This window comes from Geospiza fortis, unplaced genomic scaffold, assembly GCF_000277835.1.
Source record: "Geospiza fortis unplaced genomic scaffold, GeoFor_1.0 scaffold44, whole genome shotgun sequence".
Classification (NCBI taxonomy): domain Eukaryota; kingdom Metazoa; phylum Chordata; class Aves; order Passeriformes; family Thraupidae; genus Geospiza; species Geospiza fortis.
Genome location: NW_005054404.1, coordinates 1,558,919 through 1,586,098, shown reverse-complemented (window position 1 = coordinate 1,586,098; position 27,180 = coordinate 1,558,919). Strand labels below are relative to the sequence as shown.

At 39.0% G+C, this 27,180-nt stretch overlaps 1 protein-coding gene across 1 annotated transcript in view; it reads left to right on the top strand.

Annotated features, from left to right (window-relative positions):
* Nucleotides 1–27,180, top strand: part of PRDM6 (PR/SET domain 6) — an 80,141-nt gene that overhangs the window by 4,722 nt on the left and 48,239 nt on the right. The window contains exon 4 of the mRNA XM_014309134.2: nucleotides 6,140–6,378. Coding sequence (XP_014164609.1) covers nucleotides 6,140–6,378 — 239 coding nt within the window. The remainder of the gene's footprint in view (nucleotides 1–6,139; nucleotides 6,379–27,180) is intronic.

Genomic DNA, 27,180 nt, shown 5'->3' with positions numbered 1-27,180 from the left:
TATCAATGAATATGGCACGGTCTTGGGCGAGGGAGGGGGCGGGGGCCGCCTAGGAGCTGTGGGTTAAGCGTCTGTATGTAATTGTTATAAATTGAAAGGGGGTAAGCTAGGGAAAAAAATAATAATGATAATAAAAAAGAAGCAATGAAGAGGCAAACCCTAACTAGAGCCCAGCAGTCTTTACTCCCAGGGAAGTAAAGGGGATTATGCTAAAGCCCCGATGAAGTGGCAGGCGGCTGGGGACCGTTTGCTTTCCAGCTTTGAATCTGGAAGGACGAGGACATTTCTGGGCGCTGGGGGAGGGGCGCTGGGGAGGCCAGGAGGGATCTCCTCGGGTGAGCCCGGGGCTGCGGGACCGGCTCGTTCCCTCGGAGGCTTGCCCCTAGCTTCTGGGGAGACGCTTCCGCGCTGAGAGCTCTGAGACTCCTCCACCTTCGCCGGCAAGCGCCAACCTGCCACTGTAATAAATACGCTGTGTAAAACTGAAGTGTCACGCGACCAAGCACTTTGCACGCCTTTTCCCATTCAATTTATGGGGAGACAGTGTATATATAACATGCTGTGAAGTGGATCGGTGTGGAAAATATTCGGACTTTTTTTTCATCTGGACTGCTGGTAACCTGTATGATTTAGCTATTTTACATCATTAGTTACCCAGCACCCTTAAACATAGCAGATAGCCATACATTAGATTGAGGTTAGAGAAGGTGGTGACTGTTTATTTAGGGTGATAAAATGGTCCATCAGCAGTAATCTCCATCGATATGTGCCACCAGGAGATGAAGGATGAGGGGACAAGCCACAATTAATTGCCCTATAGTTTTGTAGGAGAGAGTGGAGCCGGTGCGGACTGAACTTCGATCTCCTCTCCTGGCGCCTATTCATCATCTCTACATTGTATATGGGGGTCTCTCAGGGGCAGAGGGTGGCAAGGTTTATCTACACACAATATTCTCCTACCCTTCTCATACCTGACGCGGAAATCTAATTCATTCATACCTACAGTAGAAGGCAGGGAAAATCAAACCCACCTCCCTCAACCCGCCCCCCACTCGCCCCTTAAAAATAAACCGAAAGCCCCTCTGAAGGCGGAGCCTGCGCCGCGGGAGCGGCCAGCGAGGCACTGCCAGGGGGCTACAGCCCTGCCAGAGGGGGATCGGGCCTCCGGGACCCGGGGACAGCCGTGGGTCAGCGGGCCAGGCTTGGTCCTGCTCTCTTCAAAGAGTAGTTAGAATTAATAACTAAATAAGTAGAGGGCACCCGACGGGAAAACACATCCGTGTTTTGTACCCCCGAAAATCTGCCTCCAGTGAGGCAGTCGGATAGAAACTGCCAGTAATATGGTGAAGGGAGGTGGATGCCAGCTCATCGATGAGGAAACTGAAGTACGAGAGAGGCTGAGCTTCCCTGGAAAGTTCCAACCCTCAGGAAACGAAGGGAAACAGTCTCTTCCAGCCCTCCCTCCTGCTTAGCTGGGTACCCGGGCCCAGACAGGGATGCAGGGCCAGATGCAGTGATTTATACTTGCAAGTGAGTAATACCATGTGAAATGATGGCCACTTACACTGGATACCTGCATGCTTCTGGTGAATTATGAAGCAAAGGGTCAGAGGCCACCCTTCTTTAATACGAGCAAACTGCAGGTATCCAGTCTAACTGCACCTTTGAAGCATATTATTGCTGAGGAAAAAATGTATTTCTTTCATTTATTGTTACAGCTGGTTTGCTGGTAAAAACACTGTGTTAAACCCTAGTTTCACTGACGAAAGGTTTTTCCTTTCAGATTTGCTTTAAAGTGTGCAGTAGTAGTGTTATTTATGTTGGTGTGTGTTTAAAATTACATTTTTGAGGCAATGATGTGTCCTTTTGCCTAGGTTTAGTACTTTTAAGTGTACTCACATGGAGTTATAGTATTGGCATTACACTGTGTTTATTTTTCTGGAGGCACATAAACAGTAGCATCTTCCAATCCTTCCATAAGAACCATGCCAAACAGCTCCTCTAGGAAATCCTTTAATTTTATTTTTCTTGCATCTTCCTTTCCTTAATCTTCCTTATGTATAGAATATGAAGTTATAAAGAAGGAAACTGATCTCCTTCCAAAGTGTTTGGCTGTATCTGAGCTGTAATGTAGTATTCCCACTGACTTTACCTCCTACATCTCTAGATTTTATCAGGACATACTCTGCTCTGGCTGCAGTCCTCCTTTATTTTTCCATTTTCAGCAAGTCCTCCAATTTTCTTACATTTCTTGCTTCTTCTTGACTTGATTTGGGGCTTGACCGATGCTACTGCAGAAAGTGGAATTATCCATTTCAGCTGTTCTCAGTGAAGCCCTTTACTCACACTCAGCTGCTGTTTGAGGCCCAAACTGGAGGAAGGGCACAGGATAGCTCTCCTTGTCACCCTATCTGGCCATGCTTGGGGAAGTTCACACTTTTAGAAGCATCATTTTCATGTGAACCCCCCCACACCAGTGTGGGTGATAATGGCCACTCTGGTGATGTCAGTGAACCTCAACACTCCCCCTCTCAAACTCCCACTTCTTTTCCATGTCTTATTAAGCATGTTGGTGCAGTGTGCCACATTGTGCTCTGCAGCACACACAAAGATGATGCTGTTCATCCTGTTGTGAGGCAGGATAGTGTGCAAGTCTTGGAGCTCTTGATTTTTTCCCCAATATGATATGAAGGAAATCCTTTCCTTGGCCTCTGAGGCAAAGGAATACACTGCCTACAGTGGTGCTCTTTAAATGGATGCTTTCATGTATTACACTATTACGCAAAAGTTAGTTACAGAAGAGGAAAAGATGCACAGTAGCTTTTTACTCCACGCATGGTAAAATATAGCTAGGATGGCTTCCATTCCTTATAACATTTATGAGAATTTTTAAAGGCTTTATTTGTGCAATTACATAGCAACTAAAGCTAAATGTATGAAGCATGAAACTAAGAAGAATTTCAGTACTGCTTAGTATTAAAGACAGATTCCTCCTTTCTCATCAACAAGACATTAGCCAAAACAGTTTCAAAAGATGTTCCATTTTCCAAATTTTCAGCTTTGGCAGGACAAAGGGGAAAGGAACACAGCAGGGGATCAGATACTGTGACTGCCAAGCATTAAGACATTACCACTGTTTCTGGACACTGGAAAATAAATATCACCATGTGTGACTTTCTGTAAGGGTAAATGACAGTGACACAGGGTTTGTTTATACTCCTTGACAATTTCTTAGTTTCTTTTTCTTGGAAATGTAGAAATAAAATGTTTAATCCACATTCATGCACACATATTGTCAGAATGAAGTTAAGGAATTATTGTTCTAGGCAGGTACTGAAATTTTTGTGCATGAAAAGTTATGTATATCTGGTGGCCGTATGCAGGAACTCAACACTGAGATTGTCTGACTGGAGTAAAGAAGATATTGAGCAGGTTTAATGTAAATTTCTCCAGAGATACAATTCCTCTAAGAAAGCCATTGTAATCAGCTAGTTATGAGGAGGGTTGCGTATCCAGAAAATATTAAAGCAGTGCAAACAATTAGAATTCAAGGGTCTACCCTGGTGCTTACTGACATAATGGTTAGACATAATTTCTTTAAGCTCTCAGTTTTCCTGTAAGATGTTTTCTTTCTAACTTGTATGGGTAGATTGAAATAAATTGATTTCATAGAGTCATAGAACAATTTGTGTTGGAAAAGATCTGTGAAGTCATCAAGTCCAACTGTAGATCATAGAGTTCAGCCATAATCTGTTTAGAGTGTATCACATGCCAAACTGTTTTGGATTGCGGGCTTGCTTTTTCTTTGTTTGGGGTTTTTTCTTCCCTTTTCCTATTTGGGATCCTTTCCTATGTGACCTCCAGTGCCAAACTGCAGTGCTGCCCCTAACATCTTTGGATAGGCCAAAACTACAGGGTTTCTTGACGACTGGTTTTGAAGAGGAAAGGGAAGAAAAGATGCTGTGGTGACACCTCACTTTCCAAACTAGCTGTGGAAATAATAACAAAAAAAAAAACAAAAAAACAAACCAACACCGACTGCCCTGCCGCCCCATTTTCTCCCTCTCCAGCATATGCTTGATGCCTTTTATTCATCATGCCTCAGAATGGTTGTAGGAATATCTGCTGCGTTCTTTTAGGACTTGCCAGAAATATCTTCCCTGGCGTCCTGCAAATCCCATCCTCCGTCCGCCATCCACCTCTAATTGACGTGGCTGCGAGAGCAGAACCCCTCTGCTGCGGCGGGTCAGGCCAAGAGAAGCCAGTTTCGCGGCAGGGATTACGTCCTTGAGGCGAGGAGAAACTGCACCCTGCAGCCAAAGTCGCGCTTTTGGCAGCGTAAGGGCGGTCCCCGCTAGGTGGCTTTGTCCTGCCGTGCCGCCGGCGCTCCTCTGCCTCCCGCCCGGACCTGCTAGGGATGGATGGCTTGGGGCCAGTTTGCCATGCAACCCTTCTGCAGGGACACCCGCCAGAGCAATGCACAGCTCAGGGCTTGTCTCCTTGCCTTCTGCTGGGATCTGTAACCGATGCTGCGGGCAGGGAACTCGGACAGACGAGCACCAGGTGGAGACAGGCGTTTTCTGCAAGATTCAAAGGTGAAATGATCTTGAGGGAAATTAGCTTCCATGTGTAACTTAGTAATAATTTCTTGTTGCTGAATGCACCACTTTTTAATGGTAAAATTTAAAAGAAGATGACAGGAAAAAGTGTTTATGTAACGTGTCTAAAACTGGAGAATACACATAGAAGCCATAATTTGAAGATGCATCTTTTACTGTCCTTTAGCAGGTTTTTCTGAAATGAGGGGAGGGTTTTCCTTTGAAGGAGCTGTAGGAAAGAGGCCTACTTAATACACAGTACATTCAGTTTGGAAAGAAGAACATCTGAGTCAGGGCCCCTGAGAATTGAGACTGTGGTTGCAGGCAGTATAGCGAGTCAAAATCTGTGGCATAGACCAAGAAACTCCCATTTCTGTAGTGAATGCTGTGCTCTGTTTTTACAAGGAGTGGTATATAAAATTATTAGGGGAAAGATGTAGGACTTGCTACAAGAGTACTACGCCATAATTATTGGTTTTTCTTTGTATTTCTGGAATAAATTTATATGAAAACATTTATTGTGCTATGAAAATGAAATGTGAAGAAGACGGCAATTTATTTCAAGAGATTCATTGTAATGTTAACTCGGCATATCTCCAGAGAAATTAATTTCTTGAACATGAAACATTTTCCTGGAAGATGTACATTTGTGGCATGTGGAATAGTGTGCAGTGGAAACACTTAACCAAAATTTTCTTTGCTCAGAAAAGAAAAGCCATGGTAGGATCTTCCCAAAATAGAGACACATCATTCATTATTAACAACAGTTAGGGAAATTAAGAGTTTTACAAACTGATCTTTTTCACAGGAATTGCTCATGAACCCAGATATGTTGTTTTGGTATTTTCCTAGCTTCATTTACATGGTACAGGCAAAGAACATGCATTCTCATTCAATAAATAAAATTTCAAGTGTGTGTATATTTGCTGAATAATTTCAGTTTTAAGATTAGATTTGTCTTTAGTAAAGTAAATGCGCATGCAGGCTCCAATTTGTCATTCATGAGGTTCTGGTTTATTTATTTTATTTTCCAAACAGACAGACATGCACACACACACATGTTAATGTAAAAACCAGAGCGAATGTTCATTTAAAATAAGGATTAAATTAAATCTTGTTCCAATTAAGCCCTTGGGCTGAGCTGTGGTAAGGCAGTTGAGAGGGACTTGTAACACGCTATGACTGTGTTTTAAAATGTCTCGCTGAAACACACTGGGATGGTTTAACTGCACTATTTGTGTTAGTCAAAAAATTCATCTTTAAAAATATTGTTAAAGTAAATGAATCTTGGCAGGTTTGTGAATACACAGGCTTGCAAATTGTCTGCTGGATTTCTGCTCAGCCTTTGGAATTTCTTATTTAAGGCTTTGGTGAGATCTGGGAAAGAGCCCAAGCAATGCCCAGAAGGGCACGGTGTGCAGGAGCACTGGCTGTGCCACCGTGAAATGGCAGTGCAAGCGCAGGGATCTGCATGGCACGGCCGTGGCAGTGGTGGTGGCCAGCAGCGCGGCACTGACAGCTTTTCCCTCTTTGTCCCTCAGGATGTGACATGTGTGCTGATAACCGGAACGGCGAGCCTCCGCCCGAGATCCCCGAGTGGCTCCGGGACCTGCCCCGGGAGGTGTGCCTGTGCACCAGCACCGTGCCTGGCCTGGCCTACGGCATCTGCGCAGCACAACGCATCCAGCAGGGCACCTGGATCGGGCCCTTCCAGGGAATCTTGCTCCTGCCAGAGAAGGTTCAAGCAGGGGCCATCAGGAACACTCAGCACCTCTGGGAAGTAAGTTATCATGTTTTCTTCCTTGTCAAATTTGATATTTGTGAAGTAAACATGGAGTGTGATTCTATGCAGTACTAGCACCAGAACTAGCCGTGAAGATAAGTAAACAAACCCACAACTCAAATAAACCAAGTAAGCAGGTTTGAAAATGTAGCCAGTGCAAGCAAAAGCCTTGCTGGGATAAAGGTAGCCAGAAAACCAGTGGACAGCACAGAGCTCCACTTGGTCTGCATGAGAAGAGCTGACTGTTGCAGGTGCTGTAATGTGTAGTAGAGAATCTTGGTCACAGAAGTCTGAAGCTTTTACAACACGCAGTGCTTTCTATATTTTGACCTGAGTTACAAGAGCTGATGGAGCTCTCAGGTCACAGCACAAGCTGTATCATGCCAGAGCAGAGCAGTGCATGTGGGTTGAGATGGAGGGCTGCACCGTTGCTGTGGCCCTCAGCTAGTCCAAGAAGAACTACTGAAATAAGTCCAGGACCCTATTCCACAGCCTGATCCTTTGCAGTGCGACAGAGTTAGTGTTTGCTCAGTTTAGTTCAGCTCTGGTCCTGTACCTACTGTGTATTCACTGAAGGAGGTTTCCAGTACCTTATGAAAGCCACTTTCAGATATCTCAAAGCTGTTGGTTTTTCTTTTTAAAGTATTTGTCACTGCCTTAGAGAGTGACAGTTATAACTCAGGAAAAACCTATAATGTCTGTGTGTCAGAAAGAGACTACTCTCTTCCTAGTCTTTTGCCATTAATTTCTTCTTTGATTTGTACTGGAAGGTATAATTTTTTAGTTCTGCTTGGTCCTCTGTAGCTGCAATGTCTGCTTGTCTCAAAACTAACTGCCACAGTCAGAAGGAACAGGCCCATAGATCTGTGGTATTTGCTCATCTGCACCAAATCCAAATCTTCAGAATATAAGGAATCCATGAAGATGCAGAGTGTTTTTGCTGTCTTCAGTGTGTGTACAGGGAAAGTGAATGGAACTTTGAAAGATATTTGGGAGTGTGGAAGAGTTGGAGCTCCTATGCTTTTCCTGCATGTAAACAAATAATAAACAACACACCAGGGTCTTTGTCTCACGGTATTTACCCAAAAACATCATTGTGCCAAGAAGATTTTCACATTAAAAAGATCAGTCTCATAATACACCTGAATGTGATCAGTAGAACTGGATGAATTGCAATGATTGGGAGTTTTGCTGCTGCCTCCAGTGGAGATGGAATTTCTCTTGTACAGTAGATATTGATAATTTGGATTTTAACCTGTTACTACCAAAGCCCAGTGATTATAATGACAGTATTTTGGGATATTTATCAATCACATATTTTTTATGGACCACTTTATAATGATGTTGGAGTTCTAATTGTTAAGAAGGGTATTGTGATTTAGATGATTCCAATTAACAGAATATATAATAGTGAAATGAGATTGCCAGATCCTCATACTACAATAAATACTGAAATTTAGATAAATTGAGTCAGGTAATTTTCACATGAAAATTTACAGCATGAGTTTAATTTTTAAAAACGTATGAATTAGTTTTATGCAAGTAAATTTTCAAATATTGGCAATACTTTTTTAAATAAGCAAGATTTTTAATCATATTTCAGGTTAACTTTAAAACAGTTTTGAAGCAATGAAAGAAGCTAGGGCTTTTAAAAAAATTAAAAGCAAAACCCAAAAAGATACTAAGGAAAAAAAACCAACCAGTACTATTGTATGTGCCAGATTCAGGCTGTAAGTGCTTGTCGGCTGAGTTTTTGTGTGGGATTACTCTTGTGCTCTTAACACACAACACAGATTTCCTGTTGGCTAGCAAAATGAATGCATGTATTTTAATGGAATTATCTTAAAAATAAGAATTCAATTTGATTTAATAATAACGTATCTCTCATGGTCTTGAATTATTTCTGTTAATAAAAAAAACTGTTATCAAAGAAACACATACTCTAAGGTCTAGCCAAAATTTTGCTCTTTCTCATTTGTTTCATCTTTCAGTTTGGCATACTTTATCTGTCAGAAGACCAATGTTTAATAAAGAAAAATATATTAAAAGAAAGTAATCAGAAAGTATAATTTTACAGAACCTGATCTATGAAAATACATAAAAGCAAATGACAGTATATATCTAAATAGTCTGTATTCATTTAGTCTACATGGTATAGAAGTGTGGATTAAATCACTGTGAATGATAAATAAATGTTTAATCATAGTCCCTTTATAAAGTTGTGACCTTAATCCGTTCTCTTTCACCAATATTTCCCACACAGCTGCAAATGCAAGTCCGCCTACATCCAGATCAGCTGTTCAGCATTAAGTCTTGATAGACCTTATGGAGAGAATTTCACATTTTTAGTATCAAAAATTGCATTTTATTATTTTGCCCTCAGAACTGTAAAGTTGATAGATATTTGTTTTAGTTTCCAGTTCTTTGTGTACACCAGGCAAACAGAAGGGCTATTGCGAACATTTTTAAGCATAGTTACTGTTTTGGTTGCTTTTTTCTTTATACTCTTTGTTGTGGGAAACATCAGAAGCACTGCATTTGATGTATAGTTCAATGCTATGGAAATATGCTTCAGCCTGTCTGCACAAGTGTTCCCACCACGCACTCGATGTTTGCTTTGTGTGTAATCCACACAGCACAGTGTACAGCAACTCCGAGCGAGTTACACACCATTCCATTACCTCACAATGGCCTCGACACCTATGGGTGTTCATGGGAAATTATAGAGCTCTCTCACAATCAGCCAAGATAATTTTTTATAACTTACAGAAAGATCAGTCTTTCAGAAAGCCAAAAATATTAGTCATTTCAGTTGTACTGCTTTTTTTTCCCCTTTGGCCCACTTCTATAACCAGAGTTTGCTTGTATTTTAAAAAAATACAATAAACTCTGATTTGTTTAAAACAAAAACAGGACTGGGTGTATTAAATAAACATTCTCTTTGGTAATACAGGCATTTATTCCAGCAGTGCTTCATAATGTTTCTGATCCCTTTTTATTTTTCTATTTTGAAGAAGTGAGAATAATCCTTTTGTTATTGCAAAGAAACAGAGACTTTCTTAGCAATTAGGTCTTACTGATGAGAATGAGATAATTTTCCGCTAATGTGTTTTCTAATAAAGAAGTGAAAAGGCACACTTGATTCCAACATATATGAAAACATTATCTCAATTATTAATGTGTCCTTACTCCCTGGAGATAAATTAATCTAGTTGCACATGGTTTCCTCTTTCTGTTTAACATCAAAATTTAATAAGAGTAGACTTAAGGAATGCATACGATATACACTTAAATTCTATTAGAATAAAACACTGAGGTTTAAACATGCATACATTTTAGTAGTCAAAATTTTTCAGGCTCCCAACTTTAAACTGTGATTTCTGGAAATAGCTAATTTGTAAATGGTCTTTTCCCCTGCAAATGCAGCTTAGATGAAAAAAACTTTACTGACAGACATATCAAAGGATACAGTCTTATCGTTTCCTGTTCTTCATGTGCCTGATAAAGAGTTTGCTCTATCTTTTTTTTTTCCTTTCATGAGTGGTCAAATAACTATTTTTTTTTTCTTGCAACAGCCTAAAAATGTCAAATATATTATTTTACTTCATTTTGACTTTACTTAATTGAAATTTAGCACTTTTGGAAGTAATTTTTTATTATATGCAACTTCTTTTTACGTGGATGAGCAAAATTATATATATATATATACATATATGTATGTATGTATGTATCAGAGTGTTCATTAGTAAATACAAAATGCTAAATCTGTGTAGCTGATTTTCCCGCTAAAAAATTACTCCTCTCCCCCTGTTTCCTTCCCCCTACAAAGTTAACTGGCACAAGAAAGTATGCATGTCATCTTAATAAAGTACCATATGGGTACTTTTTGGCCTTCTTGTCTTTTGCTTCAACTGAAGCAAAAGAAAACATTGCCTTTACCTTCTGTTGGATCAAGAACAGGCTTTTTGCTGGGATGCACTCTGGCCAGGGCCCATGCAGCAATATTGGACATTTTGGAACAAATTAATATGCACAGAGAATCCTTGCACTTCAAATGAGGCACTCATTGCAGTTATGGTGATAGATTCTTATCCAGATTCTCAAGGCTGCAGTTTTGGATTAAATTTGCTGTTACAGAAAAGCACTGGGGGATAGAATTATGCGCATGCTGTCATTCTATTAAAGTAAAAATTATGTTTCTTAGCAATCCGTCATCTAGTATTCCAGACTGCTTGTCAGCTCTGTTTTAAATTTGTCGTGTGCATGAAATTCAAGTAATTTTGTCTTGAAAAACCTCCTTAGTTACTTTCTTATTGTGTCTTAAGTTATTCAGAGTAACAGCTGGTGCCACTCTGTTATTTTTTTGTTTTGCCATTTCTGAGGATTTTGTGTGATGCAGCACCCTTGCATTTATTTTCCATTGAAAAAGACCAATAATTTTTATTTTTCATGGCTTTTAAATTCCCACACTGTGGGAAAATGTCACTAATGTTGTGGTCAGTAGCATGCTAAACTGTAAGTTCAGTAAGAAGACTCCTTTTGTGTACCTCAGAAGAAAATTGTGCTAAGCATCTACAAAGCAGCCTTCTATCGTTGGTATTTCTGGGTCACTTACTAACACATACTAACACATTTTCCCAGATAACCGCTTTAAGTTACAAACTCCTTTCTTAAGGTCCATAAAACGTTAGTGTGATCGCAAGTGTGGAAGGTACTTTATATTTAATAATTTTAGTTCTTAGAAGAGCTAAACAAAACCCTGATGTTTCTTTTAGAAGACCTGTGATTTTTACAAGACTTTCTTATGCATTATTTTAAGGTATCTCCATGGTTTTGGTATGTTCTTTCTGTCTACAGAATGTATGCATAGTATGCCTAAGCACACGTGCTACAAAATTAATCTAATTTGGCATGGGAACAGATTCTCTTCCTATTGAACAACGTGAAGTTTGGAATACACTTTGGTGTTTGGAGTTGGATACAGCCCCAGAATTTTAAGAGTGTTACTGAAAACAGGAATTCTGAGGACTGCATGGAACATGCACGCGTCTGGGCACACACTATTCCCAGAAAAAAAAATATTTTCTAAATTGCTAGATCATGCAGGGACTATCTGTTTTTCCAGGGCACATAATCTCACCTTGGAGATTTCATTATGTAATATGCAAAAATACTGAAGTGGAACACAAATAAATATAAAAGCTCAATTCTGTCCTTATTTGACCACTACCTTTCTGCATTGCTGACTGGGCACCATTGTAATGGAAACATTTGACCTTTTAATTTAATTAATTATAAAAGTTATTTCCACTGTTGTATGAGACTAGTTTGTAAGGCTTGAAATTACAATTAATTTATGATACTATTAACAGGTAATTATTTCATCTGACTTTTGATTCAAAATCGGTAAATAAAGGCAGTACTTTAATGACCTATACAAGTGTCCAAAATGCATCGTGGGCCTGATGTCAATAATGTATTTATTATAGATTTGACTAAGTGAAACAGTGCAATGTATTTTTCCAGGTGGTGGTGACACTTCATGTTCTGCAGAACTGCCTCAGTCACTGCTCCACATACTTTGGTCCCCCAGATTCTGAGGCATCAAATGAACATAGACTTTAAAGTGCAGACTTTTAAGTAATCCCTTAACATAAAAGCTGGAAAATTCAGCCCAGGCTATACCTTCCCTCTACACACTTGGCACCTTTTCCAGATAAGTTACAGAATTCCATTATCCAAATTGTTACACATGTGTGACAGAGGTTGACCTTTAGTCATGTCAATCCTTTTTGCCTAGGCTTGGGGCTCCAGCCTAATGGCTCAAAGCCTGATTTACTCACTGTAATAAGGCCAGGAGGTCGAGCAATTGTCAGCTTGCCTGCTCATACTCGTCTCGGAGCCTGGTTGAAGGCTGTTAACACAAAGCTTTTCAAAGTGAATTTACAACCACCACCACTGACATAGGCCAATCAGTACACCATAAATGTCAGGTTAGTGAGATTGAGCAGTAAGTAAAGCACTGCCAGCCCACTATTGGCTGAAATCAATTGCTTAAGGTTTAACTGGAATAGCAGTGCATGTACAACTATATCTGCAGAACCAGCTTCAGGATGGAGAGTGAGTTGGAGGGTGGTTTAGGTAGAATTATCTACCAGCCACAGCCATGGCATCATGTCCTACATTTGTTCTTCTGTTTGAATAATGCCTGCCCTGACAGAATTTGAGGCCAAAAAGTTCTTAGATCAGCCTTTTAGTTATAGAAATAAGATTATTCTGTTTTTTTACCTGTGGGGAAAAAAAAGTGTGTGGAGTAGAACAGTGGACAAACAAAAAAAAGGGTGTGGGGTAGAATAGTGGAAAGGATGCTAGGAATGTTTTTATTTTTTATTACTTATTTCAGTAATTCTCAGCTGTTTTTACTCCTCAGCTCCCAGGTTTTTTCATAAGGAAACTGTGGCTTTTTTGCCATTGGCTTGTAACTGGAAACTATCACAGGTTTCACTAATGAGTGATTATGTACCTGATGGTCTGAATATCCATGAGATGTAGTTACCCGCAAGACTGAATGTTTTTATCATTTTGTGTAGTGACAGCTTGGACAACAATTCATTTGGCTTTGAAAGCATCAGCATTAAAATGTAGAAATCCATTAAAATGCTGTATGCCAGGATTTATAAATTAGGCAATTTCCTTGATTATTGCAATCATTTACAAAATTGATTGTCCCAGTGTGGTATAGGCAGATTTCAGCAATGATCATTGACAACAGGCACATCCTCTAATACCTATACTCATTGTTCTTTAAAAGAAAAGCCACTCTACTGTGAGGTTATTCTCCATCTCAAGGTCAATTATGCATTGAAAAAGTCTACTAATGTAGAAGATCACACATCTTTAAAGTAGAACCACATCAGCTATTTATAGCCTGTAATGATAACCGGGACAGTTATTCTTCCTTCTGTTTGTAATTTGTTTGTTGACAGCCAAGGCATTCACTTGAATCTGTAGCACATATACTTTTCGTGATCTGTTATTGAAAGGTAAATAATTTTGGCAAATTGCAGCTGTAAATATTTATTTGATTGAAGATTTAAAAGTCGATAGTGTATTTTATTTGTTGTATCTTAAAGTTCTAATTAACAAATAGATATGGAGTACAGTAACTTGACGTGGGTCAATTATTTCTGCAAGACACAATCAAGAAATGATGTCACAAAGCAAATATGCTCTAGAAGTTTTCCTACATTAAAACAAGTACAATAAAGCCACAAAATGCTAGCCACCAACCGCAAAACCACAGTGCTTTCTACTTGCATGGGCATAAGCAATGTTCATGTTAAAAACCTTAAAATGCAGGTGCTTTCAGGAGGCTCTTTTTGCAAACTGTACACAAGATCCAATCGTAGCTGGCAAAAATCTGTTTTGTATCATATGCATATCAAGATTGATATCCTACAGTTGTTAATCAGTCCTTGCCTGGACAAGATAGCCATTGATGTCACTGTGAGCTTTGATTTAAGGAGATCTTCAGGTATGACTGAATAACACAGTACCAGTGTAATCACAGTTCTTAAATCTTTTTTTTTTTAAGATACGTGAGTACTTCTTTCAGATTGGCAGAACCACCTGAATATTGTGTGCTGGTGTCTACACACAACAATATTGCAGTAAATGTAAAGGGACCTTTGTATAAATGCATTCATTCGACCTAAAGACAATATTTTGCTGTGAAAAAGTGAGGTTTGCACTGCCAGTGGCTGTATAGCAGTGCATTGTGTTTAGTTAGATGAATATTAGAATCTAAGAAAAACATTTTTTCCTGTATCTTGCAAAAAATGTGTAGCTCATAGATTTGTTGTTTGTACTACACTGCATATTAGTTGCCTGGATTTAGCAAGATGTACATACACAATTCTGTATTTTATCAGTAATTCAACCTGATACTTTCTGTGCGGAGACCTACTGGTGTATAACAAAGCAAATTTGTTGACCTGAGGGTATTTCTGAAGATGTTTTGATTTCATTTGTGGAACTACAAAGTGGAGAAAAGTGGTTTTATCACGACTACCAGTGCCTATGAAATAGAGGCCAGAGGGAGGCTCTGTTCTTCATGTTGTTCACCTGTAATGGATCCCTGATTTTCATTTAGGCATTTTCATTTTTTAGGCAGATAGAGTAGTGGTCAGTGTTACAGTCCTAATCTAATAATCCTACATTAACTGAAGTGTCATCTAAAATGCATATGAAGTTAACAAATCTAAGGTTCACTGTTTTTACCTAGACTAAATTTCTAGTTCTACAAAGATCACTATTTTTGTCTTTTAAACAATTTTATATGTACTTATTGCTTTTCCATATCAGCATTCACTGTGGAAAGCAGGGTATTAGTTTTTATCAATCTATGGAAGGAATTTTATAGTAGTATGGCTGACTGGCGCCATTTTTAGACCACAATTTTGCACAAAGTGCTCACCATTTCAGTAAAAGTAATTTTTAAGAAAGTGTTCTCTTTTCTAGATTCTATTTTTATTATCTGTTTCTGTTTCTGTTTCTCTATTTCAATTTCAGTTTCTATTCTTATTCCTATTTCTATTTCAAGCTGTCTTGAATGGTCTCCCCATTTCCACTGCTCCAGTAAAAGGAGATGAAAGAGATACTCAATTACTTTGACAAAAATGCGGAGAACTCAGATTGTTTTTTTTTTTAATAATCAGTTTCTAATAAAGCATGTCTTAATTTCCAATTGGAGAAGTGAAGAGAGAGTTGTAGATTTTAGCCTGGGTTTGTGTCAATTTGTTTTATTGTGACCAGCAATATTTCAGTGACAGCTGCAGTAACAAAGTGACATTTTTCTGCCACTAAAAAAATTATTTGTCTTTCAGAGCATATAATAGAACATATTGCATTTGATGAAAAAAACACCCCAAAATACCATTTAAAAAAGAAAAAAAGATTTTCATCCATGACCTAAGGCCATTGGCAGGAAGACTGGTAGGATTCTGAGATGGCACACATTCAGAAAGTTGAGGAAGAAATAAGAATATTTAATGAACATAAATATGTTTCTTTTTAACTGATACAAAAGTATCATCACAATACTTGCACAAAACTTAGATTCCTGAAAAAAGGGTTGATTTAAAAAAAGGTGTGTTTTTCATCCAAAAGTGTAAATTGCAGATTAGTTTTGAGCAGTTCTAATAGAAATGCACAAAAAGTTACACAAACTTAGAAATTTCACTTGAAGGTATTGTAATCCTTTGGGGCAGTTATTGAAGTGTACCAAGCTGGGACTTCCGCTGTGTTTTCAGCAGAGTTCTTTCCATGGACCCAAGCCTGTGCATTGTTAGGTACCATGCCCTGATTCTGGCATTTTTCTTCCTGATAGACATTAGGTCTTCTTTCTGTGTGGGGACCAAAGCTTTTCACGCAGTTGAATATCTTCTGTTGTTCATGGACCAAAATGGTAGAGTTTAATTTGCTGCATATCTTTCAGCATGTTTAAAAGTCAGAGTGTAGAAAGCTCTGTTTCTGCTAAAATTTTATCAAAAAGATGAGGAAAATGAAGATGAACACTGGCATTTCCTTAGACTGCACATTAATCATGAAAATATATAGGAAAAGTTTGGGTACCAAATAGATGATTAAATCTTCTCATCAGTGTTGCCTCATCTGAGTTCCATTCTCTATTCTGATCAAACCAGGATCACATTCAAGTTACTCAGAATGAAAGGTTCTATTTTAGGAATATTAACCTTTCTGCTTGTTTCTCCTGGATGGTGCGAATGTGCCCCCAGTCTTGGGGTTTGGTGAATTTTGAGCAGTGGGGACTGTTCAGCAGCAACCACACAGCCTGGGCTCAGGGGTTTCTGTAGCCCACCACATGGCAGAGCCTGCATTAGAGTGAGCTATAACCTGAGCCTGGGTGGGCTCAGACTGTAACTCTGGCTGAGTGGCTGTTTGACCTTGGGGTCTGCCATTCCCAACAAAAGATGGCCGAAGGTCAGGCTGGGGTCTGTAGCCTCCCTTTCCTCCAAAGACCATATTTTTCTGCCTCTTTTCTTAACCTTTGGGAGTTTTTGTTTATTCAATGAGATGTTAATTTTCATGCCCAAATTACATAAAAGTGACATGACCCAGCAGCAATAGCATTGCAGAAATTTTACCTCATTGTTTAAACTGATTTTGTTTTTACTTTTGAAAGGCTAATTTCTGTGCAATTTTATAGTTTGCTGCCAAGCCAAACCAGATGGTCTCTCATTCAAAGATATAGTAACTGCCATTTTGGATCACTTTGAAGACTTTGGTAGAATCTTATTCTCCTTAATCCTTTATTCTTGATTTATATTTCTTCCAAATTATTACTTATCTCTTCTGAAATCTCACAGATCCACATATTATACTTTACACTACTCATTTACACCCTGTGGCCTGCATGTTGTAGTGGCTGTATTTATGATCAGAAATAATTAGCAATGCCTCTCAGGATGCTGTCAATCACAATTGGGAATAACAAGCCACTGAAGAAGTTTGCACAGTGCCTCCTGGCCTCTCTGAAGCTGAGCAGAACGCTGCTCCTGTTGTGTGCCCAGCCACTGGTTGTAGAGCTGGTTAGGAGAAATGCTCCTCCCTCTGCCATGTTTGGCTTTCATTCATCTGTTTAAGGGATGAAAGACATCAAGAACTTAACACTGCTGCTGTATCTGCAGAGAAAATAGCTGGCTGCAGTGATGGTTAAAGCAAGGTTATTCACTGTCTTGGCAATTATGATTATAGACAACTTAGTGTCTATATAGACCACCATTGTGTCTGTTTAATGAATTTTTAACGCCTCTTACTTTTGTTTTTTATTATTTTCTAATTTTTAATTTAAAATTTTAAATTAAATTCCTATTTATTTTATTATTTGTTTCTGTAAAAATCTGACATAAAAATTATTCTTGTGATTTTTGTACAAAAGGATATGCTTTTATTTTAGGGCTTCCTACAAAGGGAACAAACGTTTTGGTATTTTCCTTCTGTAGTGATGGTGATTTGATTTATTTGAAGAATTAACCATAAGTTTGATGTTGAGAGCATCCATTCAAGCTGTCATCTGACATTAAACATGGAACAAAGATTTCTCTTTCAAAAGAAAAGTTGGTCCGGATGTACATTAATATTTCTACATTAATATTTTCTTTCCATTGCTTTATTAAAATAATGCTACAGCCATCTATTGCAACTAGATACAAACTTATCTGGTAAATATCTAACAGAATAATGTTGAGAAATTTTGTACAAGAAAGCCTGTGTGGCTCAGCATCCAAGGATCAGATTGCCATAGACTGAAATGTTGACTGAATTTCTCTCTCCTTCACACCCTTTAAAAGTCTCAATGTGAAAATCAGAGAGCTAGATATCTTTTTCTCAGCAAATTCAAGTATCTATACAGGCTGAAAAAGCAGGCCTTTAGATCACAGGAAAAATTGGTACAACAGAGATATGCAGGCTCCTAAAAAAATGTGTTTGAAGAAGACAAAGAATAAGACAGCAAGGCAGTGTAACGCAAATGACTTTGGAGAAAGAGACAGGGTTTCCTCTGACTATGAGTGTTGTAGAAGATTACTGCTATTCCTTCTCTTTGTTCTCAAAGATGACAGGAAATTTTAACACTCTCACAAACCAGGCTAGACTTGTCTCATGGGCATGGCACTGCTGATGTATTACTCAGTTTTTGTGCTGGTGCTGTCTGATAAGTCATGGACAACCCCCAGAAAGACATGGGTAAAATATTAAAAATTGATAACATTCAGAATTATTAATTTTCATGCTCATATTCTCCTCTGGACTTTTCCCATTCTCTTGTGGATGAATTGAAACATTTCATCTTGGTCAAGGTTTCAAAACCTGAAAGGATAGCTTCATGAATATACTTGCTCATGCAAGTTTTTCTTAAAAATCTTAGTGTCCTCAGCACTGTACTAGGAAACACGATATCTCACCAAGGGTGGACCATGGCCAGGAGCACCTGGGCATCAGCTTGCTGTGTCTCTGGTCTAAGCTTACCAGACAGAAACTTGCTGTGGACTGTAAGCCATGTGGGTGGATGTCTGCTAGCACAGTGCCATGCCCAAGGGTGCAAATCCTTGCAAGTGTGATTGTCTTATGGGCTGAAACTCCATTTTGCCCAGGCTGTGTTTGTTATGGCTAGCGGGAGCTGGATCTCCATGCCTTCTTGCATGACTCTGCTCTGTGCCCGTTGGGAAAAAAATTGTGACTATCTGACCAACACCTCACTAGGGTTTCTGAAAACTGAGAGATAATTTGAATCTTCCACTTATAGCTGCAGGTGATTTGTCCTACATGTAACTCTGACTGGGCTGCTGACTGGGATTCAGTTAATCAAGAGCAAAGGATACAACTGCAAATGCCAGAAGAGGTCTTATATTGTATGCTTTATATTAGGGCAGTTTTGCATATATACACAGGCTGAATCAGTTCTAACATTTGCTCAAACTGCTCACAAGTCTTACGGGTGAAAGTAGAATATGGTAGAAATATTAAGGTCATGAAATATTAAGAAATATTAACGTTATTAAGAATATTGTTTCATATTAAGTCTTGAGATCTCCAAATAAACTTCAATATTTAAACCAAACCAAAAATTAGTTGCTGAGCCTAACTTCAACCAGTTGGGTTAGAAGACTTCTCTTGAGTGTGTGACAACTGCAAATACTGTGAATGAAGGCCTGGGTGCTTAAGCTCATATCAGAACATGGCTACAAAGTTCTGAGATTTCATTTATTCCTTTCAGCTTTTTTGGAAGCTGGTGGTGTTGAGGAGCTTACAGAAAGTATGAAGTGGTTTCCAGAATCAGGACTTCTGAGCTTTACCCTCCTGTCAGACTGTAGGATTTTTTTAGGCATTTTCATTCTATGTCTCATGGTTGTTTGTACTTTGTAGTTAGCAAAAAGACTCTAGTGTTCTTTTCCATTCAAGCAAAACCAAAAATGCTAGGAGTTTCAAAGAGAGACAAATATTTAAAATTCATACATCAGTCTCTTAAACTTCTCATCCTGGAGGGAGTCTGTTGGAAAGGCACCAGGGACCAAGGAGAGAGAAGCTGGCTTTGTGCATGAGAATAGGAATTTATGTTTGAGTTGCCCATGAGCATTACAGCATTTAACTCTCCAGCAAAGGGTCATGGTAGCTATAAATTGTATAATGTGACTAGTATCATATGACTGAAATGTCTTTGGAAAGTTACCTTGTGTCTAGAGACCACAACCAGAGTACTGTGGTAAAAGAGTACAAGGTGGTTGTGGAGGTGATCAGCTTCTGGAAAAAAAATGCCTTTGAATATAGTTCTTAATGGAGTGTGAGGTATTGCCTTCATTATGGAAGAGCTTACAGCTCGTTTGACTTCTTGGTTTAGACACTTACATATGTAAAAGAAAATCCAACCTGGCAGAAGGGATTTTCTATTTAATGGAAGAGACGTGATAAAAAAAATACCATGGCTAGAACCTGAAGTTAGATGAAATGCATCTCAAAAGAGGAAGGTAAATATGTTTAGCAGTAAAATATAAGAATATCTTGCTAAAAGAGTCTGGCGCCTTTGACTTTTAAAAGGTCATTAGGTGTGTCAAGTTACACATCTTTGGATTCAACGATCTCAGCCTTTGCCTTCATGGCCTGTGAAACTCCAAAACCTTTACTTTACCTCCCGGCACCTACATGAGGAGAGCAAGACTGTCTGCATCTTCCTGGTAGTACTTAACATATCAATCTCATCTTTACTGGAATGTTCTCTCAGAATTTCTTCCCTCAGCTGCCCAGATAGATTCTGCTTTCTCTGTGGTTTTTTGGGAGCCAGAGAATTGCTGCAGGACCTTGGGTCAGGGGCAGTGGTGTGAGGTGTTAGCCTTCCATTTCACAGGCAGCTTGTTTTTCCCCTAGGCTGTCCTGCATGCATGTCACAGTCTCTGCAGCTTCAGGTATGGCTGTCCTGGCTTTCTCTGGGCCTCAGGGCATTAACTCCCTTAACAATTCCCTGGCATTATAGGGGCATCAGGTACTCATGTCGCTCAGTCCTCAAGCCTATACTGGTTGTCTCCCTTTTTTCTGTGTCTTTTCCTGTATAGAAGTTAATGGCCCATGAAGTATAGTCTGGAGCAGATGATCTAACAGCCCCTGCTAGCTTTGAAATTCATAAAGCTACAAAGCCAACCAAGAAAAGTTACTGTGTCTATGTAAACCTTATCAAAAATGAGTTCTGTTCTTTCTCCAAAGTAAGAGTTTCTGTGCTTATAAATTCCTCTCAGCCTCCTTTTATGACAGAGTGCAGCACATCAGAGGAACTGTCTGATAAAGATGGGGAGAGAGGAGGGGGATTATTATAAAAACTGTCCCCATGGTTCTGCCCGGAAGTCTGCATATTTCTCTTATACATGAAGTGACATATAGAGACCGCAGCTTAACCCAGATTTCCAGAGAAATAATACTGTGGAAGAAATAGCAACAGTAGCTCTGGGTTTTCTTGCAATGATCCTATTGCAAGAATGCTGAATGGACATGCAACCACATAGTGCAACCCCCACAGCTGTCACTTTGGCCAACCTTTTGATGAATTGGATCTTGATATTTACAGAATCTATTAAAATACAGCCCATCATGTGTTTGTTTATATGTTGACAAGATGATGTACACCCTGCAGGTCAAGGGTGATGTGAACTGTTTTAGTGTTCTTGTCAAGGCAGCTAAAAAAAGAGCATTTAAATAATTTTTGTAGAATAATTGTCTAAGAATGTAAAAGCAACATATGAAATTCTTACTTTGAAAAAAAATCTCTACTGATCTGACACAAAAATCTGAACTTGTTATCAATCAAAAAGACTTTCCTACTTCTTCCCTAATATGTTAGAAAATTGGCAGCTCAGATAGAAAAACAAATAGCAAAATGAAACAGAAAGGAATTGATTTAACTACTTGGGTGGGTGTCCAGTACTACATAAAAATTTTCATTTGGCCTTGTCACTTATTAAATATATTTTTTAAACTAATAAGTTTATGCAGCACATACAAAACCTTGCACTCTTTTGTTATAAATATTTTAAGTCAGAATTAGCTTCATAAATTTAACTTTATTTCTTTGAACATCATTCATTTATGTTTGATTTTTCCTTGCAGTTAAGAAAAAAAGTACCATCTGAAATTCAATCATGTCAGGCTGGTAGTTCTCACAGAGATGCCTTGCAACTCCAAATGTGGCTGTATTGATGGTGTTACTTGTGTGAAACTAGACCCCAAACTCATATGTTGAAGGATTTCAGAGCAGTCTTTCAACTTCACTGTGTTATTACTAGATTTTATTCTCATATAGCAGGCTAAGAACTAAGAATTAAGCCAAGTTACTAGAGAAGAATCACTTTCCATCTCACCTTTTTAATGCTTGCTTTTTTCAGCACCTTGGAGTCACCTGCCTGATAAGCATATAAATCATGTCCCAGCAAAAGTCTAGCTTATCATCATTTTGATACCATAAAGGAAATAATGGAGGAGGGCAGATGAAGAGGATGAGTTTCAAGGCAACAAAAATACCCTGTTTTCTTGGGTTTGTTAAGTGCAAATTGGCAGATTGTTGAGGTATTCAAATGTGTCACTGTTTTGGAAAGGAATATTGAAATCTATATATCTATATCTATCTACATTGGGAATGCAGACTGGAGCTGGGATGAAAAGTCTGAGAAAGAAGATAATGTGAAGGTGAAAAAGACAGAATAGGTGGATAAAGGGAGAGGGTGGGGAAGGAATGAAGAAATGGATCTAGGCAGTGTGAGAAAGTAGGAATTAGCAATACTGCAGATGAGAAACATGAGGTGACAGTGGGACATGAGCTGTCCTGAGATATTGTGCTGAAGAAGTGGTAGTGTTGGCCCTACTGCTCCCCTTGAGAAGAGGGATCTGAGAACAGCTTTTGATATCTTGAAATTTCCTCTTCCTAAAGGCAACAGGCTGTACTGCTTCAGCTTTGGTTACAGATTATTCCTGGGCCCTGGAGTCCCTCACTAAGTTGCTCCTTGGATCACGTCTGGGAAAGGATGCAGAACAGCCTCTGCTTTTATTCATAGTACAGAAAGGAGGTTCAGGATTTTTCCTTTTTCTTTTGTGTCACAGATTTCTAAGACTGTTCTGGCAAAGCAAAGTGCTTATAGCTTTGTTTCGAAGTGAAAGCCAAGGGACTCCCTCACATATCTGGAACCTTCTTTCTTCCTCTTTATTCTTTCAACTTAACCTTGTTCTAAAAGCGTTATTGTAAACATTTTCCTCTCTCTTTCCCCCCTCCCATGTTTTGGTTTTAAATTTATTTTCTTTTGCGTTGCCAGCAATGAACCACTTAGAACTAGTTGTGAGATTTCTGCGTACAGACACTTGCCCGGAGAGAGCTGAGCTGATAGCAAAAAAGCCAGAGGTTTGGTACTCATCAGATGTTACTGCCCCTTGGTCACCAGGGGTATATGTACCCTCTACAGTGAGGTGTTGAGCTGACTTATTTCTGAATGAGCCATTGCACCTGCATGGCACAGAATAGCTGAGTTTTCGGTATTGCTAGCCTGGATGAATCCTTTTGGGGTGTCTGGGTGTGATGCACTAAACTGCATTCACAGCTTAGCAGGGCTTGAGGTTCTGAAAGCACCCAAATTAGTGATCAGGGCTCTGAGCAGAGCTCGGTGATTAAACTGAGTACAAGATTTAAGTGCCCTAGGAAGACAAAAGGTGTCCTAATTTGCCTTCTGTTCTGAGCTGTTATTATGATGGTACCCAATTAGATGCCAAAGATGTTTCAGCTGCATGGCAAGTACAAAGCTCAAGTAAGAAAATCTGAACATGGACGACAACCCTTATAAAATCTTTTTGTGTGTGTGTGTATGTGTGTTAAAATCAATCTCAAGTATCAAGCTTACAGCAGAATCAGAAAAAAATAATTATCAAACCGATGACAAAACTTTCTTAATTTTCTGGAATGATACATTAAGTTTTGATGTATATCATTTAAAGCAGTAAGCAGTACAGTGTAAAGCAAAAGAAGGAGGTGAATATGATTTGAAAATTAAAGTCTCTGCAAAAAAATCCCGTGCACTTAAACTGCATTTATTCTATTTTATTTTTATTTACAAAGGGGTTATAAAGATTGCAGTGCAGTTAATACCCCTGTAAACTGCAGCATGAATTATAGACAAGCATCACACTTGCATTACATTTTCCAGATTTTCCAAGTTTGTCAGAGTGAATGCTCTTTGGACAATATTTCTGACAGTTTAATTAATTATAATGGAAATATAACAAAATGCTCATGCCTTTAACTGTATTCTTTGGCAAGTATTGCATTTTATGAAGAACTTCATAACTCTAAAAAGGAAGGAATCCAGTATATTAGTTAAGCTTTTTCATTTTTATTAATGGCCTTTGTTATGTGGTTGTTTGTGTGGGAAGCAGACTTTTAGGCAAGAAGAATGAAAAAAATGGAAAGCCAAAGAAACAGCTCTCTAGTGTTGTGCTAAAGGGCTCTCATAAGCCTTATGGGCAGATTAGTTTGCATTCAGTGAATGAGCTTAGAAATAAGGACATATGATATGGGATTTAGTCACTGGTTGCTGATACATAATCATAGGATGGTCTGCTCTTGGAGGGACCTTAAAGACCCTCTGGTTCCAACCCCTCTGCCATGGGCAGGGACACCTCCCAGGTGACCAGGTTCCTCAAAAGTCCCATCCATCCTGGCCTTGAACACTCACAGGGTAATCCTTGGTGTTAGTGTCAGATGTTAGAAAGGAAAAAGAAGACAGCCAAGTTGCTTGCTTGTAGCTGTGGCTACTTTCACCACAGGCTGCTAAACTGCTGTCCACAGCTCCCTGGTGGTCTGCAGGACCTTGTGAAATGTCCTGCAGATTACATGCAGGACTGAGTTCAAAGGAGTCTCACTAGGTGGTGTAATCATGGGCTGTATTTCAGCACCATCATGACAGATGCTTTCCATGACACAAGACAGGACCAATGCCTAGCATTGGCATTCCACTAGGATTTCTACACACGGAATTAAGGATATCTGCACACTCACCAGCCAGTTGTTTGCAAATGTCCTATTTGTGTGTGCATGCTCTCATTTTGCTTGTAAAGTCTTGCCACAGCTGAATGCCAAGTGTCAATAGAGTATGTGGGCACAGCTCACTTCAGCAGGGTAAAAACCAGCCTCCCCAGTAGCTGGTTGCACTGTCAGGATAATAAGATTATGGCATGAGTCACTAGATGACACTGTTACATAGTTTCACAGAATAATTTTTCTTAGTGCCTGTGTAGATATGCTGTGCTCCTGTGTTTCAGTTCCTGTCAGCTTATACTAGAGTAAGCATGATGCCGATTTTCTCTCTAATTAAGACTTTCTAATTAGACTTTGCTGGAATGCGGAGCTGGCACTTCATTTTGTACAAGGATGAGTATGTTTTGTGTCCCAGAGACCCAATTTTGACAGCAACAATTTCTCCACTGTTAAGAAAAAGATCTGCAGAGACCTCAGCCTTTGGAGAGCTCACAAGACAGTCACATGCACCATGGGACAAGGCCATGTTTGCACAGGGTGACCTGGCATGGCGTCATTAGAGAGAAAAGGTACCAAGGGGAGCCACAGCTGCTTTTCCAGAATCCCACCTGCTCTCCCAGAGCAACCCAGTTCTGACATGGAGTGATGGGTCCTTTGGAGCTGCTGCAACTTCCATGTGGAAACTATGTCTTCCCGTGGCCCTCCTCCCATTTGAGGAATTAGAGCCTCTGGTCTTCAGTAAAGGCTTTTTGCTCCTCCACTTGATAAGCATGAAATAGACTCACCAGGCTTTATTATTTTATGCTGCCATTTGTAATGTCAAGATTTTTCTGGAGTTAAAGCAGTGGTATCCCATTCTTGTCATGCGCCAGACATTCTTGTGTTCTTGACACCACATATTATCTCAAAGCTTCCATAAAATGACTTGAGATGTGCCAGCTTGTCAAGCCTTGAAATTGAAATTGTGTGGAAGAGGAACACTTTTATTTATTTATTTATTTGTTTATTTTAAGTTTGAGCATGTGTCTGAAAAGCTTCACTAACATCGTTTTGTGAGCAATATGACAAAAAATGTGGGTTTTTCCTTTTACTTTCTTTGCTTTTGCCCTGCTGTAATCATTTACTGGGTAGGAAAGTTCATTTTAGGGAAGCAGCTTTCAGCAGCCTTAGAAATCACAGCTCTCTTAAAAAGCGCTGTTACTGCTGTGTATTTAATTAAAAAAATAAGGAAAAAAAAAGAAAAAAAGGGAGAAGCATATTTTGGAAAGAATGCTGAAAAAATTAGGAAATTCCAAACTCCTGATTGGTTGACAGCATGCTTTCATAATCATAGTGGTGGCTAACTGTTTTAAGACTGATATGATTCTATACATTTACTTATAAATGTATTTGTATAGAGAAGGTATGATAAAGATTGTTCATACCCTTTCCTTCAAGAGCATGAGAAAACAATACAAAAAATGGCTGAATTCTTTGAGTAGTAATCTCAGAAAGAGACTAGGGTCCACATCTAGGGTGTGGCAATTGAGAGCAGGTTGTGCTTGCAGCATCAGGCAGTAACATGGGATATCAGTAAGCACCTGATCTGAGGGAGTTAACCTCGATTACCTCGTGCTGCCCTCTGATCCTTTCCTGTTTCTCTCTGCTGTCTCTACAAGGACGTTGGGCAATAGAGGGAGGTTATGTACTTAACCCTATTTGGTTATGGGTGTGTGAAACCAATCCTACTCTCAAGTGAATAAGAAGCTTCGTTTTATGCTGCATTTGAACAAAGGAAATCACAATAGTGTCCCAATATTTATTAATAGTTTCCCCCATTGCCGTTGCAAATTCTCTCAGAACTTATTGCATTGCCTCCAAAGATGTTTCTGCACCTCTGGGCAGACACAAGCCAAATAATTTTAATCAGGGTAATTATTTCAATCTTATAAGTGATGTAATTCCAGCAAAAATTAGCTTACCACAGGATAGCAAACTCTCAGTAAAGCACAGTAGGTAGCTGTAAGCAAATCCCCTGCTGTCATGACCTAGGTAACTAATTTACAGCCACAAAACAGACTCGTCTGTACCAGTCCCAATCTCTTTGATTGCAGTGTAGATATGCTCTAAATCAGTAAGGCTTCTTATGTCTGATTATGACTGATATATATGAAAGACTGGTATATTTCCTATACAATGCATTTGACACATCTACTAAAACAAAGGCTGCTTAAATTAATTGTCCTATTTTTTGCAAATAAAAGGCTGCCAATGTATTTATTGGGTAACATTTGTTCCCAATTGTAGCCATCAGAAGGTCAGAAGAAGTTCAAAATTACATGATGGAGTTTTTTGTTTGTAAGAGATGGGATTTTTATATTAATGCCATATTTAAAATGTATTTATAAAACATTTGAGCTTTAACTATTGTAGTTCAGATCTGTGCAGTTTTATAACAGAGACATTTTCATATTTACAGTTAAAATTATTTGTCAGGAACCAAGCAGAGATGCATTTTAAAAGGAAAACTGGATAATTGCATCATGATAGATCTTTTGAGTCCTGTTTATTTTTACTCTCAAGGATATTAAATCAATACAAATCTCAGAACTGACTCTATTCACTATGCGAATGACATCTGTGATAAGGTTTGGATTTTTTTCTTGTTTTTGTGAACAGTATATGTAGATGTAGCATTGAAGTGGACAGACTGTTTAAGCAGAGTTGCAAAGTTAATGGTA